Here is an 18,057-nt window from a genome sequence, read left to right as displayed (position 1 = left end):
AAAGTGCAATTTTATTGAAGAAAAGGTGATCAAGTGATTACCTGATCGATTGACAGGCCCCTAGCACTCCTTACCATCTGTGCCTTTTTTACTTGTCCACATTGCATGGGCCTCAGTTTCAGCTTCCTCACAGTACATCTCATACAAGACAACCCANGCTAGCAGGTCTATCTGGATGGAACCGTTATGGGGAGGATGAGGTGCAGGCACAAGGCAGAGGGTTTATTCCTTTGGCTCCAACCCTTCCCATTCCACAGCCTGATCTAAAAGCTTTCATGAAGAAAGAGAAAAATGATCCTGTTTTGCCAGCATCTAAATGGGCTCGAGAGGATGATGACAGTGATGATGAACAAAAGAGTAGTGGTAGGGGTCTGGGGTTGGGCTATTCATCTTCTGGAAGTGAGAATGCTGGTGATGATCCTAGTAAAGCTGATGAGACGGAGTTTGCTACTGGTACAAGTATCCCAGCGCAAACTGACACTGGAATGAATGAAGAGCAGAGGTAGTATCATACTTCCACTGTAACCTGCTGTCTTTGTTTCCTTTTTTATGGAAAAGATGGTTTTCATCCTTCCCAATTTTTTCCCCTTAATTTCCTCTATATTTTTTTTTCCTTTTCTTTTTCTTTTTTAAGGTGTGGTTTAGTTTTATGTTTCCAATTTGAATTGGGGATATGTGTTTTCAAATGATTTTTAGAAAAATTGATGAGTTCATTTACATTTGTTGTCAAATGCTCCCTGCCATCAATAAATATATATATATATATATATTAGATTTTATGATGTTTTTTGTGTGAAAATACTTGACTGTGCTTGCCACTACAGACAAAAGTTGAGACGTCTAGAGGTGGCTTTGATAGAATATCGTGAATCCCTTGAAGAGCGGGGAATAAAAAGTTCAGAGGAAATCGAAAAGAAAGTTGCAACGCGTCGGAAACAGCTACAATCAGAATATGGGTTATTACAGTCTAATGAAGATTCTTCAGCAAACAGTAAGTGCTCCTTTTGTTGGCATGCAAGATTATAACTGTTCATTTTGTAGGATAGAAAATAATTGAAAGTGCGGAATTTCTCTCCGCTTATAACATTAGTTTTGACACTGCTAGTTATTAGATATTCCTATTGCCTTCACTGCTGTTTTGTTTAAATCATAACCTAAGAATTAAAATACCATTAACTTATCAACGAAGACCATAACCTAAGAATTGGGATGAGACATTGTTATAATGAATTATTCCCAGGGTGGGTCCAGAGGGCCCTTCCTCGGTGAGGTTCCAGGTCATTAAAGAAAGTTTTAGGCAAAAATGCAAAACTGACCTCTAACTTTCACGTTTTTTCATTTCAGTCCTCTAACTTTCAGTTTTGTCAATTCAGTCCTCTAACTTTTAATTTTTGTCAATTCAAGACTCCGTTACAAATCCGTTATTGCTGCCGTTACAGCTGCCAAAAACGATGCCGTTTTTTTTTTTTTTTCTTTTTTTTTTCGGGAATTAAAAGAAAAATCTGAAAAAAGAAAAGAAAAAGAAAAGAAAACAGTCGTTCCCCTTACCCGAATCAAAACAAAAGCAAAAAGGGATTCGTTCCCTTCACTGAATCAAAACCAAAAAAGGGATTCACTCAATCCCTAACTTTGAGTCCGAGAGAGAGAGAGAAAGTGAGCCGGTTTAGAGAGAGAGAGAGAGAGAGAGAGAGAGAGAGAGCGACTGAGTTCACAGCGGTGTCGCGCCCCTGCTCGCCGCCTCTGCGCGCTGCCCAGTCGCCGCCCTGCCGCTCCTGCTCGCCGCCCAGCCACTTTGCAGGTATATTTTTGCAGCTTAATGACTATTATTTTTGCAGCTTCTGAATCGGTGACTGGGCAGCGAGCAGGGGCGGCGACACTGCTGTGAACTCAGTCGCTCTCTCTCTCTCTCTCTCAAACCGGCTCACTCTCTCTCTCTCTCGGACTCAAAGTTAGGGATTTGAGTGAATCCCTTTTTTTGGTTTTGATTCAGTGAAGGGAACGAATCCCTTTTGCTTTTGTTTTGATTCAGGTAAGGGGAACGACGACGTCGTTCGTCGTTCCCCTTAATGTTTTCTTCTTTTTTTTTTTTCTTTTTTTTTTTCAGATTTTTCTTTTTAATTCCGGAAAAAAAAAAAAAAAAAAAAAAAAAAAAAAATGAAAACAGCGTCGTTTTTGGCAGCTGTAACGGCAGAAATAACGGATTTGTAACGGAGCCTTGAATTGACAAAAATTGAAAGTTAGAGGACTGAATTGACAAAACTGAAAGTTAGAGGACTGAAATAAAAAAACGTGAAAGTTAGAGGGTCAGTTTTGCATTTTTGCCAAAGTTTTATAATGAATTACTTTACTAGATTGAACTCGTGAATTTTGTTTAAAATCTGTTATGTATAAATACGAACTCCAAATATTGCTTATTCAGTGTATGACTTATGCAGTCCACAAAATCTGTTATGTATAAATACGAACTCCAAATATTGCTTATTCAGTGTATGACTTATGCAGTCCACAATCCCAAATGCACTGCTGGAACTGACTTAGAACAGATAAGTAGATCAATTTAGGGTTCTAGAGAATAATTATTTGGTATAGATAAATTTAGGCAGCAAAAGATTGTTTACCCCGTACACTTCCTGTGTACTAGGGTGTCCCTTTTTTGATATAAATAAATCTTATTACTTATCAAAAAAAAAAAGATTGTTTACTTTAGCCGCTGACCTGACTATAATTACACTTTTTTTCTCAGTAGAGAACTTGCATAACAGATACTTTTTAGTTCTTAGAACATACTGTGAGATAGTGGCTTCATGGAACCGCTCCACAAGATGATTTTCCCTCCCCTTAGGGCCAAAGTGCACTTATAAAAAAAAAAATGCGTAGACAACTTTCATGATAAGTACTTTCTAGTTCAACATATAGTCAAATCTCAGATAATACTTTTTTTTATTTATAAATAAGATAAAATTTAATTGAAAGTAGGTGAGAGACTTCATGTAGGATATGTATGCAAGGTTTCCCAAAAGAATGACATGATGGAAGAATTACATATGAAAACAAAGAGAGTTCATGAAATTTACAACTGAGTGCATTTCGTTTGGGCCCAGGGTGTAGGACCACTCGAAGAACATTCTCACATATAATGAGTTCAACATTGGAATTGAGAGCTTCATACCATCAAATCTATGACTGTGGCTCTCCTCCATATTGTCCACGTTAAGAATAAAGGGGCTCTGATGTTTAACAAAGTAATTTCTCCATTTAAGGGAAAACATAAGTAAAACATCCACAACCCTCTCGGGTACTTATAAATTAAACAATAAAAAAACCCTCTCAGGTCACCCTCTCCAAACATAGCAAGAACAACATCCTAGGCTGCTGCACTATGGATTAACTAACGATCCATCGTTTTGCCTCTACATTTGCACATGCAACATGAATCCGCCAGAAAAAAAAAATCCCCTTTTGCTAGGATTTTTCTCTAGCTCTGTTTGATTAGTCTCATGCATGGGGCTTTACGAATTGTGATTCCATTGTGTCATTTTTTTTGTAATTCTTTAGGCTTCTTCTTGTCCTTTGCTCATGAAGTAGTCTCTTTATAATAAAACTATTGTTACCTATCAAAAAAAGATTTTCACTTGTCAAAAGAATTCCCATGTTGCTTTCAACATGAAGAAAACAACTTTCTTTGGAGCCATAGTGCACCATACTCTTCCAAGGAAAGTCCTACAATTGGAACCTCTTAGAGCCTCATAGGAGCGAACATCAAACTTTAGATAAGACTTTTTTGATAGATTTAAGGACTTATCATTTGACATAATCAGCACAAGCTAAAAAATAGAAGCTTAATATCTTGACAAAAGTGCTTTTATTCAATATGAAACTTAAATCATAGCTATAACTGGTTGCATCAATGACACTAATGATGAAGTCTCAGCAACCTTACTGTAGCTTCATGCTGTGTCAGATACCCTTCATGAATATTAGACAAAGGGTTGTCTAATATTCATAAGGCCAACGTAATGTGAAAATGATAGTTTTATTGGGAAAATTAGAACTATCCACCCTACACCCAAGTTGCATTGTCCCCCTAATGTTTTAAAGTGAGCAACTAATCCCCCTGTTGCTCAAAATTCCAAAAAAGCCTTCACCAGTGCAAATTTCATCAAATTTAGAGAAATTAATAGGTGTGCTTTGCACATGCACATGGAATTCTATAAATGGAGAACTGATATTTCAAATTTTCATTTATACATTTAAATTAATTTGTTCTTAATTTGATCGAATTTGGACTGGTGGGGGATTAGAGTTTTGAGTAACATTAGGGGGTTATTTGCTCAGTTTTAAACTTAAGGGGGACATTTCAACTTTGGTGATATTTTAGTAAATTAGTATACATATTACTTCACTAATCTAATACTTGATGAGATGAATATAGTTGATGGCCAAATTTCAGAACTATTCAGTTGTTCCAGTAGATTCTTGTTAAAATCAGATTATTGGGTTCCAAATTCCAATACATTCTCCCCTGAAAGGTTATATGTAGCTTGACTGAACCCTGCTCTATTTCTGCTGGGTTGGTCTCCCCTTGCCTGAGTTTACTTGGTATTCCTTCAGATTAGGATTGAACTACTGCTTATTACTGCCATTGTTGCATGTACTTTTGAAAAATAATTTTCATACCTATGGAACTAATAGTTAGATAATAATGAATGAGATGATATTGTCATGTGAAGTTCCAATATCTGTTTTTGAGTTTAGGTTATTTAAATCTAGCCAAATCTGAATTCTTAGATGTTCTCACATTAGTGCATCAAAGATGCAGTGACGGATTCTCCCAATAGGTGATGTTTTCTACTAACTGGCCCGAGTCTCGGCTATACCAAACTGGCTTTGGTGTTTCACAACTTCCAGTAAAAGAGTACCCTTTCTATCCAGTCAAGCTGATTTTTCATAATGCAGTTCTTATTATGAATCAGAAGCATTAAATATGTTCTTTAATATGCTTAATGTCATATGTGATTTGATCTATGTAAAGTCTCTTGTTATTGTAATCTTTTGCTTCGTGATGCCTATATAGCAAATATTCAGGTTAATATTTAGATGGTTCATGCTCAGGGTTTATGTTTATAAAATATTTTTCGTGCAGAGAGAACATCTTCAGAGAGGAGGGACAGACGGGATGATACCCGTGACCCTTCAAGAAAGCGGCACCGCAGCGAGAGCCAAAGTGAGAGCCCACCACGGAAATCATCAAACCGAGACAAAGAAAGGGAACATGCATTAGACAGGGACAGAGAAAGGCACAGGGATAGAGATAGGACTCATGATATTGAAAGTGAGAAAGGGAGAGATCGTGAGAAGAGTGGAAGTAGAGAGAGGGATGACCACGACAGGGACAGAGGCAGAGAAAGAGACAGGGATAGGAGGAGACGACCAAAATAAGCTATTCTTGGGGTTGGTTTTTGTGAATTGAGGTGGAATGTTTTGAGATGAAGAGATGCCCATTTAGTCTGGCCAGGATGCCTTCCATGAAAAGATTGTATTTAAATTGTTATGAAAGGAAAATTTCCTCCCATGTAGGGATGATCCTCCCAAGAGGGAAATATGTTTAATGTTAAAAAACACACTGTAGAAAGAGGGACGTTGATTTCCAAAATTGAACATCTCAGTCTCAGATGTGTTAAAAGTGGTCAATGAGTAAGTGCTTGATTGCTTTAAGTTGACATGTTTACCTGCTGGGCAGGCAATGCACTGTTGTGGTGGAAACATGCGCCAGCAGGATGAAGGCACCTATCTTTCCTATGTGATATATGTTGAGAAGTGTACTGCCTTGGTCATAGATCTCTGTGTGCTGAGAAGTGCACTGCCCATGGTCATAGATCTCAGTGTTCCTCACTTCGGTGTTGTATTTATTGTGAGTTCTGTGTTCCAAACATTTCCTGAATGTAGATGACAGTTTTTAACTCCATTTCTGCTCCAAAGAGGAAGGTCAAGTTGGTAGTTTGATCCTTTTTTAATTAGAGAAAATGTTATAGCTTAGAAAAGAGAGAGGAAACTGTTCTGAATCTTTTGATAATTTTTACTTCAATTGCCACCTTTGCTGTTGCACAGGCCTATTTAAACACCACCCCCCCTACTCACCCCTTACTCACCCCCTGCCCCCTAAAAAAAAAGAGGAGAAAAAGAAGGCATTATGGCCTGTCTATGCTAAAGAATATCGTATTTCACTTTCTTTGTGCAATAGTGTGTTTTTTGTGTGCTCAGGTATAGCATCTACTCTTTTGCTGTGGGATCTTGAGGGTGTCTATAAGGTTCTGAACAAGTCTCCCTATAAATTTAGAGATGACTTTGCACATCCCAAAGATGCATTACTCCCTACTGATTGTTACATTGTTTCACAGGCAAATATGATTTTGTTCCAGGAATGAATATAAAAAATCGTCCAAGCCTGAGTAACAATGTAAATTTAGAGATGACATTGCACCACAAAGCTGAGGTACATGAAAATGAAAAAAGAAAGTAAATGGTAGCTCTGTTGATCAGTGTGGCGAGGATCATCTCCTGGTACCTGGACAGCAAAATGGTAGGTATTAATCTTAGGCATAGGTTCTGAGGTAGCTCAGGCATGGTCAAGTGTTGCTCTGTACATTGGAAATGGAATCACTGGAACCTAGTCGACAGAGGTGCAAGTGGTAACGTTGATAAATGAGGAGTTCCCTATGTAACCTCGACAACTGTTGACATGGAGGGCTTGGCATAAAGTCAGAACGAACTGGAACTGGATTGAGTGGTTTACCATAATAATGATTCGACCTATTCACTCTAGAAATCATGTTGCTCATGAGAAAGTCCGAACATGCTTGTTTCCCACTCAACTCTAGCACGGACAACTCGTGCGTCAGTCTTGGCCTGCCTGTGAGACTGCCTAGCCCTCAGCTTTGTGGTGCTTGTTAGATAGCCCTGCTTGATTCACATTCTATATATCTACAATCTATTTACTCCTAGAAAATTTAGATAGATAATCCTAGACAAAGCAATCTTTAAAATTTTGCCATAGTTTTTCAAATTCTTATGGCCCAAGATGGCCACTTACATAAGTCATTTGTTGATGCCGTTCGCTTCATGGGTTTACTTCTAAGAGGATCTTGAACTTCTGCTTTTAAATTGTCCATTTTCACTGGTGCTATACTCGATTCATCTAGGCCAATCCCATTTTGGCCTATCATATCACCTTTATTTCAACTTTTTTTTGAAGGCACCTTTAATTCAACTTAATTTGCGTCTTTCATTTTTTTTTTTTTTGAAATTATATTGTCAAGTTTCTAAAGGCCATTGAAATAAGCAAGCTTAAAGGTCTGTTTGGTTGGAGTGAAATAGGGAGGGTAGAAAATAGTGAAGAAAAGTAGAGAGAAAACTGATTTTATGAGTGTTTGGTTGAAGAAAAAAGGAGGATGGAAAATTGGTGGGACCTAGGTGTTTTTTCCCCTTACCCACCAAAATTCTATCTCCCCAATTTAAAGAGAGAATAGAGGGAGATAAATAGTTACAGTCAATGATTAAACTACCTCCCTCCTTCTCTTATATGGACATGCTGGTTGTGGACCTACTGGCTATTCTCTCTCTCTCTCTCTCTCTCTCTCTCTCTCTCTCTCTCTCTCTCTCTCTCTCTCTCTTCCTTATACTCAGTGCCTCTAATTGCCCTGCACTTGGGCTTTGCCTTGAAGTGGGCTCATGACGTGAGGGAATTTTGGGCTTTGGGGCCATCATGTAGGTTTTTTGGGCCTTTAATCCCAATCCACGTGGCAAGGAGATTCGGGCTTTTATGCCTTTCAGTGTTGTGATGAGTTTTGGGTTATTGAGCCTGCCACATGTGAAGGTGAATTTTGGACCAAATATTTTGAAAAACAGACTTGAAGCCTTTTTAGGCAAGGGCCTAAACTGTGTGGGCTTAAAGGACACTTTTGGGCATCTTTTAGGCCTATAGCAAACTTGGCCCCTGACCCGTGTTACACTTTTGTCACGTATTTTTCATTTTGTTGTACCCTTTGCTGATGTGGTATGGTCAGCAAAGAGTATAAAACTGAACCATGATTAAGCCAGAACTAGAAAGGTATCTTTTCTAGGATCCTCTAGCTTTCTTGGTGGCTTCGATGTGTCCTTCCATGGCTTTGTCTCCAAAATTGAAGAAGATGATGAACTATTTAAATCAAAGAAAGGCCCTTTAATGCCTCTTTAATTAATTGGGTTTTTAAATTGATATAGGTTTGAGTTTTCCTCGTACTAACTCCATTGTGCGTAAATAAGGGCTAGTTAATTGGAACCCCAAAATTGCATAAATGAGACATCATGGATTATAGAACCCTCAACTTTTATGGATTTGTTTACCCAATAAGATGAATAAGATATGAATATTTTATCTTGGCGAAAATATGGGTCATTTAGTCCGAAAAATTTTACAGGTCCTTTATGATTTAACCCAACTTAGGTGCAGATTGTAAATTGTAAAGTTCAACTTATTTGTAGGTCTTTTAGCCTAAAATTTGCAGGTCATTTAACCCAACTTTAAGTATAGGTTGCCGATTGTGAACTCCAATTTGTTTGTGGGTCTTTTAACCCACTTCGATTGGGCGGGTCACTTCAACCAACTTGGAGCTTCTTCTTCTTTTTCCTTTAAAAAAAAAAAACAAAACAAAATAAAAGTCTAAATAAAATAAGGGAATAGGAATGTCGGTTGCAAAACTCATTTTGTTATTGGGTTGATTCCCAGTTTTTCTTGGGCTTTTCTTTTTCTTTTCGGGCTTTGAGGCCATTGTTTTTCTTTAATATTAGGTCCATTCATTCTCCAATAGAGTTTTTGTGGGATTTGGGGAGCTGCCACGTGGCCAGAAAAAGGAGGCCTGAACAGATATGCATTTACAAATTACAGTATCTAAGCTAGTAAAAAAAATTATTTCTCAAATGAGACAATTGTATGCAACACTCAAAAAACTAAGGCCACTACAATACTACTGTCGAAGCTTTCTTAGTAACCATTTCCTTCTCAAAGCGATATCCAATGCCAAAAACGTTTTTGCCTTTTTCTCATCTTCCAGAAGATCACAAGCATCCAACATAAGCTCATCATCTATGTCTGGTATTGCCTGGAGAGCATCAATTGCACTTTCTATCAATTTACAGTTCTTATTCTCTTTCTTATTGACCAATCTTTTGACTACACCCGCAATCTCGGAAAGAGCTTCTTCCATTCTATTGTCAGTCTTTTGTACCTTTCTAGGACGTTGTGATTCCAATGGTGTCTCAGTTGGCCGCTTTCTCTCATCAACAAACATTTGAGTATTCCTCGTTGGAAATTCTTGATCTCTAGATGTTCCTCCCCATCTCTATTCCCTGGGCAGTTATGTCCACTTCCATAACCAGACCGTGATTACTGAATCTTTCACCTGACACTTTATTTCCAAAGACCTTGCAAAGATCTCTGTAACTACATAAGATTTTATCCCTGTATGAAACAGCATCTGGGTATTCCTGCAAAATTCATGCATGAACACCTTAGGATCGATGGGATCAATAAGCCGTATATTTGGCAAACAATTCAGACTACAGTCAATACAATTATGCAGGATACATTGCCATCATTTCATACAAAAATTCACATGATAAACTATAATGCAGAAGGCATGGCTGTCACACACACACACACACACACAAAAAGAGGAAAGCTTAATAGTTCACATCCTAAACATTCCCTTTACCCTTTTTTCACTCTTCTTTTTTGGTTGTTGTGTGTGTGTGTGTGTGTTGGGNTCTCTCTCTCTCTCTCTCTCTCTCTCTCTCTCTCTCTCTCTCTCTCTCTCTCTCTCTCTCTCTCTCTCTCTCTTGGGCATGATACAAGTTTTGCTCTTCTTATTTTCTTTTTCTTTTCATTGTTTAACTAGATGTGAATTTTTTTTTTTTGGGCATAATTATCTTTTTAAATAAATTTAGGTGATTGGCTTTTATTTATTTTTTGTGGTTGTTTGCCATTTTTTGTTTTAATTGGGCATCATTTTTTAACAAGGGCATATGAGTAAATTTAAAATAACTCATTTTTCCATTCCTCCACTTTTCACTCCCAAACAAACACAAATGAGGGAAACTAAAATATTTTATATCCTTCCACTTTTCCACCCTTCCCCATTTTCTATCATTCTACTTTTCCACCCCTCCAACCAAACGGACCCTAAAAGATTTCGATGGGCTTTCCATTGTGCATAGTCTCCCTATCTCTTTGCATATTTCCTATAGTACTTCCACTAATAAGGGATTTATTCTCTACCGTTATCTTAGTGGGTTTGTCTTATAAGTAAGGTTGTCCACAAACCCATTGAACCTGACCCACCCAAGGGATACAACTTGACCCAAATAAAAAATCAATCGATCTTGTGGCTATGACAGTTGACAATGGGTCTCCACCTTTAAAATCCAACAATGGTGGATCAAGTGGTGGGTTTCCTCCTCCAAAATCCAACCCACCCGATCCAATAAACAAAGTAAGATAAATCTGACATAGATTTGTCGTTCTGAACATTTTTTCCCGCCTTTTCTCGTCATTAGTTAGTGTTGACTAATCCAATTGCCACCCATGAAAAGCCAAATTCGTTCGAACCACCGCACCTTATTGGTCGACAATAGGTTGAATTTTCTTCCACTCGATCTAGTCAGGTCAAGTATGGGTTAAGCACAAACCCAACTCAAACCAATCCACGGACACCTTTACTTGTAAGTGTGGTGTATGGCTTTCTTTGAAGGGATTTAAAAAAAAAAAAAAAAAAAAAAAAAAAAAAAAATCTTTTTGGAGGTTATGAGAGGTATGGGACCATTAGGGATTTGCTAGATGGATGATTGGTTTTATTTTAGATTGGGTCCCTTATATCTTCTTCTCTTTTTGTGTTTTTTTTAGAGAGGCCAAGAGTGATGAAGAAGAGTGTGAATAGGTGGTCATATGATAGTTTGATCCCAGGAATCATAGACACATACACGAGTATGACACTAGCAATTTCTAAAAAATTATAAAATAAAATGGTCGGTATGACACCAGTATGACATAGGTACAGTACCCTAAATGAATTATCTATACTTCTTTTTGTGATCCATTGGGCATTAGGTTTTGATACTTTCCTAACTCTTCTCAAGCATTTTGGTATTGTTTCCAAAATGGTGTAAGTTGCTCAAACCATTGGATCACGAGATGTTTAATCACCTTGTATGCATTTAATGTTTGATTAGGCTTCAATAAAGAGTAAAAAGGATGTCTCATCGTCCTTTGTGATGTCAAGTATATGGGGCGTTAACCAATATAACCTTCCTTCACACTGGGTCATCAAATGTCCATTAAAGTTTTATCCAAAAAAAAAGAAAGGTAAACCACATATTTGGTTCCTAACCTTTCAACTGTGTCAATTTGGTCTATAACCTTTCAGTGTCGTGTCAATCTAGTCCTTGTCGTTATATCTTAGATGAAAATTGATAATATGGCAAATGGCTAAAATAAAATTTTAGTGTATTGACTCATCAACAAAAGCTAGTTATTTATTTTGGCCATTAGACACATCATCAATTTTCATCCAAAAAATAATGGTAGGGACTAAATTGACACAGTACTAAAAGATTAGGGATCAAATTGACACAATCAAAAGGTTAGAGACTAAATTAAAATATGGTGTATAGGATAGAGATCAAATATGTAGTTTATCCAAAAAATTTCATAAAAAAGATGTTCACAAATTTGGACAAGTAATGCTAAGCTATATGTTCTTTGTCATCCTTAAATCACTAGAGCTTTTTTGAACACACTCCCCTAGGCCCTCCAAACGACCGAAATCACTGGGCCTATATGCTTTCATAACTACCTCTAACCTTGATTTGGTTGGGTTTCAAGAGGGACAAAGTTTAACTTGAAAATTAGTTGTAGAATAAGCCTACAACCTTACTTAATATTTTTTTATTGGAGGTAAATTTTGACAAATCCACTGTTGGATTATATTCTTCTTATATCTTTCATGCTTGCAAAATTTTTAGAAAATTAAAGATCAATAGCTATGTCTTCAATAAATTATTTAAATTGCAAGCTTTTGTAGTTTAAAATTATACATAAAATATAAGCTTATAGATCATATAATAAATTATATCGGATTGACACAAAATTTGATATGTGTACTAAGAGCGCCAAGAACATGCAATTCAATGGTTGGATTTTTAAAATATGTAATAATTTTTTTTTTTTAAAGGGGGTTGTAGCCTTAAGGTATAACTAATTTTGTTATTAAATTTTGTCATTTCAAGAGACCCACAATTGGTCTTCCACCTATTTTTCTTAAACAAATTTTCTAGATTAGAGAGAAACCATTCAAACTCCACATGTATATTAATATAATTTATACTGAGTGTGAATTTTGAATATCAAAAATTCAAGAAGATAATAAATCAATTGTTGTTTAACAAACAAATGTTAAAATTTCAAATTTTTGTAATCTAAAATTGTATATAAAAATAATTTTACCAATCGAATAATAAATAATATCCAATTTGAATGAATTTTGATATACATGTTGGGGGGGGGGGGGGGGGGGTGTTGTGGTGGTGGAGTTGCAATGAACCACAAGCCAATTGATGTAAAGAAAATAAATAACAATATTAGCAGAGGGAGGAATGCACCTTAACATAAGCTTCCCAGACATCATTGTCAGCTGTAACCATTTGTTGAGATTCATCCCACGTAAAACCACTATGATTGATAAGATTGCTGATTTCACCATGCTGTTTCATCAAGAATGTATACTGATCTTCTAGGAGATTTTTGTTAAATTTTAGTCCAAATTTTTCATTAAATGATTCTATCATATCAGCCCATACTTGCTCATTGAATGTATGATCAGCCTTGTTGCCTCTCTGCACATGGTCTACCATAAGTTCAATAAAATAGAGCTCCATTGATGGTATCCAATCTATCACCAAAGGAACATGACCAGCAGGTGATTGGTCATTTGTCCCCTCACCTACAAATTAAGGAAAATGATGAGTACACAAAAGGTCTGTTAAGTTGTGTCCAGAAAAAATAAAACAAATTTGCTTCCCATGGCATGCACTCAAATCCAGTCTATGTTAAATTTCAGAAAATCTAAGACAAATCCTTTCTCCAGCATTCATGCTATCATTTAATTTATAATTTAATAAGAAATAAAAAAGAAGTCACCTTTTTGTTTTACTTTACAACAAGATTCTCCTGATACTAGTGAGTGGTGACAACTTTGTTTTTCAAATTCAGACAATACAGTTTTAGGCAACCATCAAATAACAAGTTCAAAGAGTCAAGACAATACAATCACACCAAACACTAACGCGATCAGCTTACTAAATAAATTAATCAATGATATCACAGCTCCCAGTTGTCTACATTGTCCGGGCACACACCTAGGCTAATAAAAGGGAACAAGATGCAGGGAACTATATTTTCTTTAGGCTATTTAATTTTAGAAGCCAATTATATTTTTAATATCAGACAAATGAATTTTATCTTAGGTCTGATTAGCTAATTAGATTATTAGTATTTTATTTAAATTTATGGAGTCAAGGTTCTTTTCATAATTCAATTATTCCAAGTCAATTAAGATTAAGTTTTATTCATCATGGTCTAAATTCTATATAAGTGCACTATTGAAATCCAATCGAGACAAATTGCTTTATTAATAAAATTTTCCCATTGGAAAAATTGCCAAGCAACCCTAGGTGGCGATTCCTATTGATCAGCCCTTCATAGTGCATGAAGTAGAAATGCTTTATGTGGATCAAAATAATGCTATATCATTTGAAACTCTGATTCCAACCATTAATTCTATCATTCCATATGCTGGAACACAAAGTTTCTCTGTTCTTAGTTCTGCTAAAGGTTCTCCAAGAGTTGGTGCAAGTCTTAGGTGAAAGACTTCAAAGTTTGAGTTTGCGGGAAGTTTATTTAATTTTAGAAGTCAATTGTATTTATACTATTGGTACTTTGATGCAGCCATAGACAATTAATTTGCTATTACTTTGCAAATTCACCTATTTAAGAATTAATTTTGATAGTTCGATAATTACAATGGGAAAGGGGAGATTCGAACCCTGTACATCTCTATTGGAAATACTAGAGGTGCCAATTGAGCTATCTCTTGGCAAGAATTATTTTATGGGGTCCACATGTGAAGTCCAATTGAGCTAAGAGATGTGGTTTTAAGGTCTACGTATGAGTCTTTTAGGGTTAAAATATTAGTTATCATCAATTTTGTGGTTGAGCATATCTATAATTTTTGTGATTCCAACGAATTTTAGTGTATTTTGGTACTTCAGTTGAGTCTAGAATTTTCTAGGTTCCTAAGTATCTTAGGTTTTATTTTCTTTGGGTCCAAATTCATCTTTTATTAGGTTTTTAGTTTATTAGTCAAACAAGGAGTCCTAATACTACTAGAACAAGAGTCTTTATAAACATATGTGCTCAATGTATTCAGAGGAGATGTAGTTGATTAATAAAAATTATGGAGTGTTTTGAGAGGAGATGCAGTTGATTAATAAAAATTATTGAGTGTTTTGAGCAATAAGGCATGTTGGCCTTTGTGTGATATTTTCTCTCTCTCTGCTTATTCTTCTCTTACTTACGGTAAGATTCACGGGGTACTGTTCATACAGACCCAAATACCATACAAACCTCTCATTTTCTTCTTTCTTACCACCCCAAATCAAGCCCTTTCTTTTACCTATCATAAGATTCATAACCCTAAGTCCCCCACATACTTTCTTCTATCAAATAGCCATCAAATAACTCACACATGTCCCTCAATTTCCTATCAACGCCGCATAACCCTTACCTCAACAACTCTAAATCCTACTTGCACAAGTCTCCTACGTCAATTTGGTATCCTTTCCCTCTTGAACACTGACCCTTCTTAAAAAGGTTCTAAACCCCAAAATCCACAAATCCCCTAAAACCTTAACCCACCACAACCACACATATACAAATTCTCCAATTTGTCCTACATCATCCTTGGATTTTATTAGCTAATTAGTTGATTTGTATTTTATTTAATTTCCTAGAGTCAAGGCTATTTTCGTAATTCAATAATTGAGCTTTGCCCAAATCAATTAGGATTAGGATTTAGTCCTACTGTATAACTGCAGTCTTATACTTTATTGAGACAAGTTTAATTAATTCCGAGAAACCCCAAACAGTAATTTTTAGAATTTGTCTTCTCTTTCTTGTTTGGGCTTATTCTAAGAAAGCCTAAACATTGACTTGGAATAAACTAGTCCTAAGTTTTTTTTTTTTTTTTAATTTGTGAATCAAACGGTTAGAGATTTTACCTGTTTGTACTGAGTACTCAGAGAGAGAGAGAGAGAGTTGGCGCGGCCTAGCCAAAGAGAGTCTGTGATTGTGAAGAGTTTTAACCCTAATCCGGAATAAGAGCAAAACGAACCACCTGTTTGGTCACAGAGAGAGGAAAGCCTCTGTGTATTGAATTCTGTTCACGCGCTACTATGTAGATCTAGGGCTTCAAATGGAGTGGGCTGGGTCGTGTAAAACAAGCCCACCTCAGGCACAACTTTTTAAGTTCTCATCATTTCATTGTATGGGCTGCCCATAGCTCAGATTAGCCCAACTCACCTGGGAAAATGAAAAACCAAAATAGAAGAATGAAAAAAGTGTATTAAAAAAGGGAAAAAAAATAATTACAAATTATACCATTTAAGTTTGGTTGACTATCATTATGATCTTACAAGTTTTATTTTTTGTCATTTTGGTACTGTAAATTTTCATTTGCTATCACCATCCTTTAGACCTAGCAAATGGGTTGGGTCGAGTTGAATTAATTCGATTCAGGTCCTAATAAATGGGTTGCAAGCGTGTTGGATTGGGTTACAAGTTGATATGAATTTTTTTTCATGTAAAAATTAATAATAATGAAAGAACAAAAAAAAAAATACTAAATGTCAAAAATAACAAAATACTCAAATATAAAAGTTAAATAAGACAGATTTTTAAGTTTACACAATTCAAAGTTCACTCATGATATTATCGCCATAAAAGTTAGGTGATTTGCAGTTAAGTGCTCAAAAATGATATATTTTTGGTTTTTAACAAATTTATTACATTAGAATGAATCCATAAATTTTATAAAATAAATGGGACAGTAAGTACCCATTACTCTAGTGGTATTCTAAGGTGATAGTGGTGCATTCCTTCGATTCTCGTCCTTTTAGATACAAACTTTTTTTCTATTGAAAATAGTAAAAAGATATATTAGTTAGTTCATTTGCAGCAAATAAGTCTAACAATGGCAAGGATCTTATGAGTTTTATTGTAGAAATTTAGGGTTTAGACCAATGTTTTGAGCTTTTTATCACACCAAAGGATATAGAACTGTTGTTTCAGTCTAAAAGCTACTTTGATACTCTCAAAATTTGATATTGTAAACTTATTTTCTCTAAATCATGTTGCCCATGGATCCGTGCTCCAATTAGAAATAAAACTTTTCAATGGTTGTTATTTGATTAAATGTAGTCATTACATTTGGATGGTTGACATCGTGTTACCTTTACTTGATTTAGCATTTGGAGAAATTTGCTAGCTCATATTATATATATGTGTGTGTGTGTGTGTGTGTTAGATAAATAGGGGTTAAGTCATGGGTCAACTCATTTTTATTTCAAATAAAAAAATCTTAGGTTTGAGTCAAGTTAACGCGTCCTGATTCAATTTTTCCAGGTTTTATTCCTTTCTCATTTCGTGAAAATAATTATCATTAAGAAGGACTAATAGTGATAGCAAATGTATCAAATCCCCACTCCCTCCAATCCAAACGGTCGACTTAAAAAAAAAAAGGTAACATCAAATGAACGCAATTTACCAAAATGGCAATAGACCAAATTTAAAATGTGTAATTTGTATTTTATTTTAAAATATAAAACTAATGATTTTTTTTCATATTAGTAGGGCTATAAATGAAGCTTGACTCAGGAAAAAACTTGTTTATGTTTATTAATTTAGAAAACAAGTCAAGTTCAAGCCTTAAGTTTAAACTCGATTATTAAACAAGTTAAGTTCAAACATAATAATGTATTTATGAACATGGGGGCTTGACTTAACTATATATAATATTATATTTTTATATGTATACTTGTTTAAAAATATATTTATATAGACTTGAAATTAGATTGTATAAATTTGTCAATGGGTTCATATAATATTAAAGTATTATTTGTAGTCAAAATTCATAGAATTGTGAAAATGTAAAACATGAGCCAAACTTGAATATAAAATTTTGTTTGGTGATAAGTTTGAGCTTAACTTGTATTTGAAAAAAAATTAAATGAACAAACTTAAATTTTAAATACTCGGCTCATTCAGAGCCTATTGACAAAAACAAAACCTAGAAGACCAAAATAACAATGGACCAAACTTAAAATCTCGATTTCACACCTTTTCTACTGAAAATCTCGATTTCAATATGCGAATCTAAAATGTGGTGATTGGATCGATTTGCATATCAGATAGGGATTATCTTTCTTATTTTACATCTCCATCTAGCTTGTGGGTCTATAATATAATAATATACATTCTACCTGCACGCGAAATTGAAACAGAAGTGGTCAAACGACCTGGGGAAAGCCGAAAGGACAAGACTAGACTTCGGGGAGGAGAGGACTAGTCCAAAGTTTTGCCGACAGAAATGCCGAAAATGTTGTATCCCACTTAGGTACGTTTGAAATGAAGAATTGTTTGGCGCTGAGAGAAGACGAAACACTATTTTCAACCCATCTTTGATCTTTCTCTTTTTCTTTCTGTAAAGATAAAATATGTGAAATATTGAAATAATGTTTTGCCTTACCAATTGTGGCCGAGGCTGATTATATTTATTTATAATAATTGATGTGTTTACACCGTGCCATACATTTGACATTTGAAAGTTGTTGACATACAATTACAATTACGAACATCTTTATCACCAAGTCTAAGGTAAAACTTCTTTTGTAAGATTCTTGTACATTTGGCTT

At 35.5% G+C, this 18,057-nt stretch overlaps 1 protein-coding gene and 1 long non-coding RNA gene across 2 annotated transcripts; one reads left to right on the top strand and one right to left on the bottom strand.

The window, feature by feature from the left end:
- Positions 1 to 155: 155 nt before the first annotated feature.
- LOC136061389 (protein RRC1-like) lies at positions 156 to 6,093 on the top strand. The gene is made up of 3 exons (XM_065762903.1): positions 156 to 502; positions 825 to 991; positions 5,144 to 6,093. Exons 1-3 carry the CDS (start codon positions 276 to 278, stop codon positions 5,437 to 5,439), a joined length of 690 nt encoding a protein of 229 aa, XP_065618975.1. The 5' UTR covers positions 156 to 275; the 3' UTR covers positions 5,440 to 6,093.
- Positions 6,094 to 8,722: 2,629 nt separating this feature from the next.
- Positions 8,723 to 15,298, bottom strand: LOC136063034 (uncharacterized). The gene is made up of 2 exons (XR_010624739.1): positions 12,691 to 15,298; positions 8,723 to 9,522 (listed from the first exon to the last, which is right to left on the bottom strand). It is a non-coding gene; the product is annotated as an uncharacterized LOC136063034 (long non-coding RNA).
- Between the last annotated feature and the right edge of the window lie 2,759 nt (positions 15,299 to 18,057).

The sequence above is a fragment of the Quercus suber genome, unplaced genomic scaffold (assembly GCF_002906115.3).
Source record: "Quercus suber isolate HL8 unplaced genomic scaffold, Cork oak 2.0 scaffold_479, whole genome shotgun sequence".
NCBI lineage: Eukaryota > Viridiplantae > Streptophyta > Magnoliopsida > Fagales > Fagaceae > Quercus > Quercus suber.
Note: the sequence above shows the minus strand (reverse complement) of the source record. Positions and strands in the feature narration are given on the sequence as shown.

What these genes read in the sequence shown, in the direction of transcription:
- LOC136061389 (XM_065762903.1), top strand. Translation starts at nt 276, where the DNA reads ATGAAGAAAGAGAAAAATGATCCTGTTTTGCCAGCATCTAAATGGGCT. An exon ending in GGAATGAATGAAGAGCAGAG is followed by an intron (nt 503 to 824) that starts GTAGTATCATAC and finishes TTGCCACTACAG; the next exon opens with ACAAAAGTTGAGACGTCTAG. An exon ending in TGAAGATTCTTCAGCAAACA is followed by an intron (nt 992 to 5,143) that starts GTAAGTGCTCCT and finishes TTTTTCGTGCAG; the next exon opens with AGAGAACATCTTCAGAGAGG.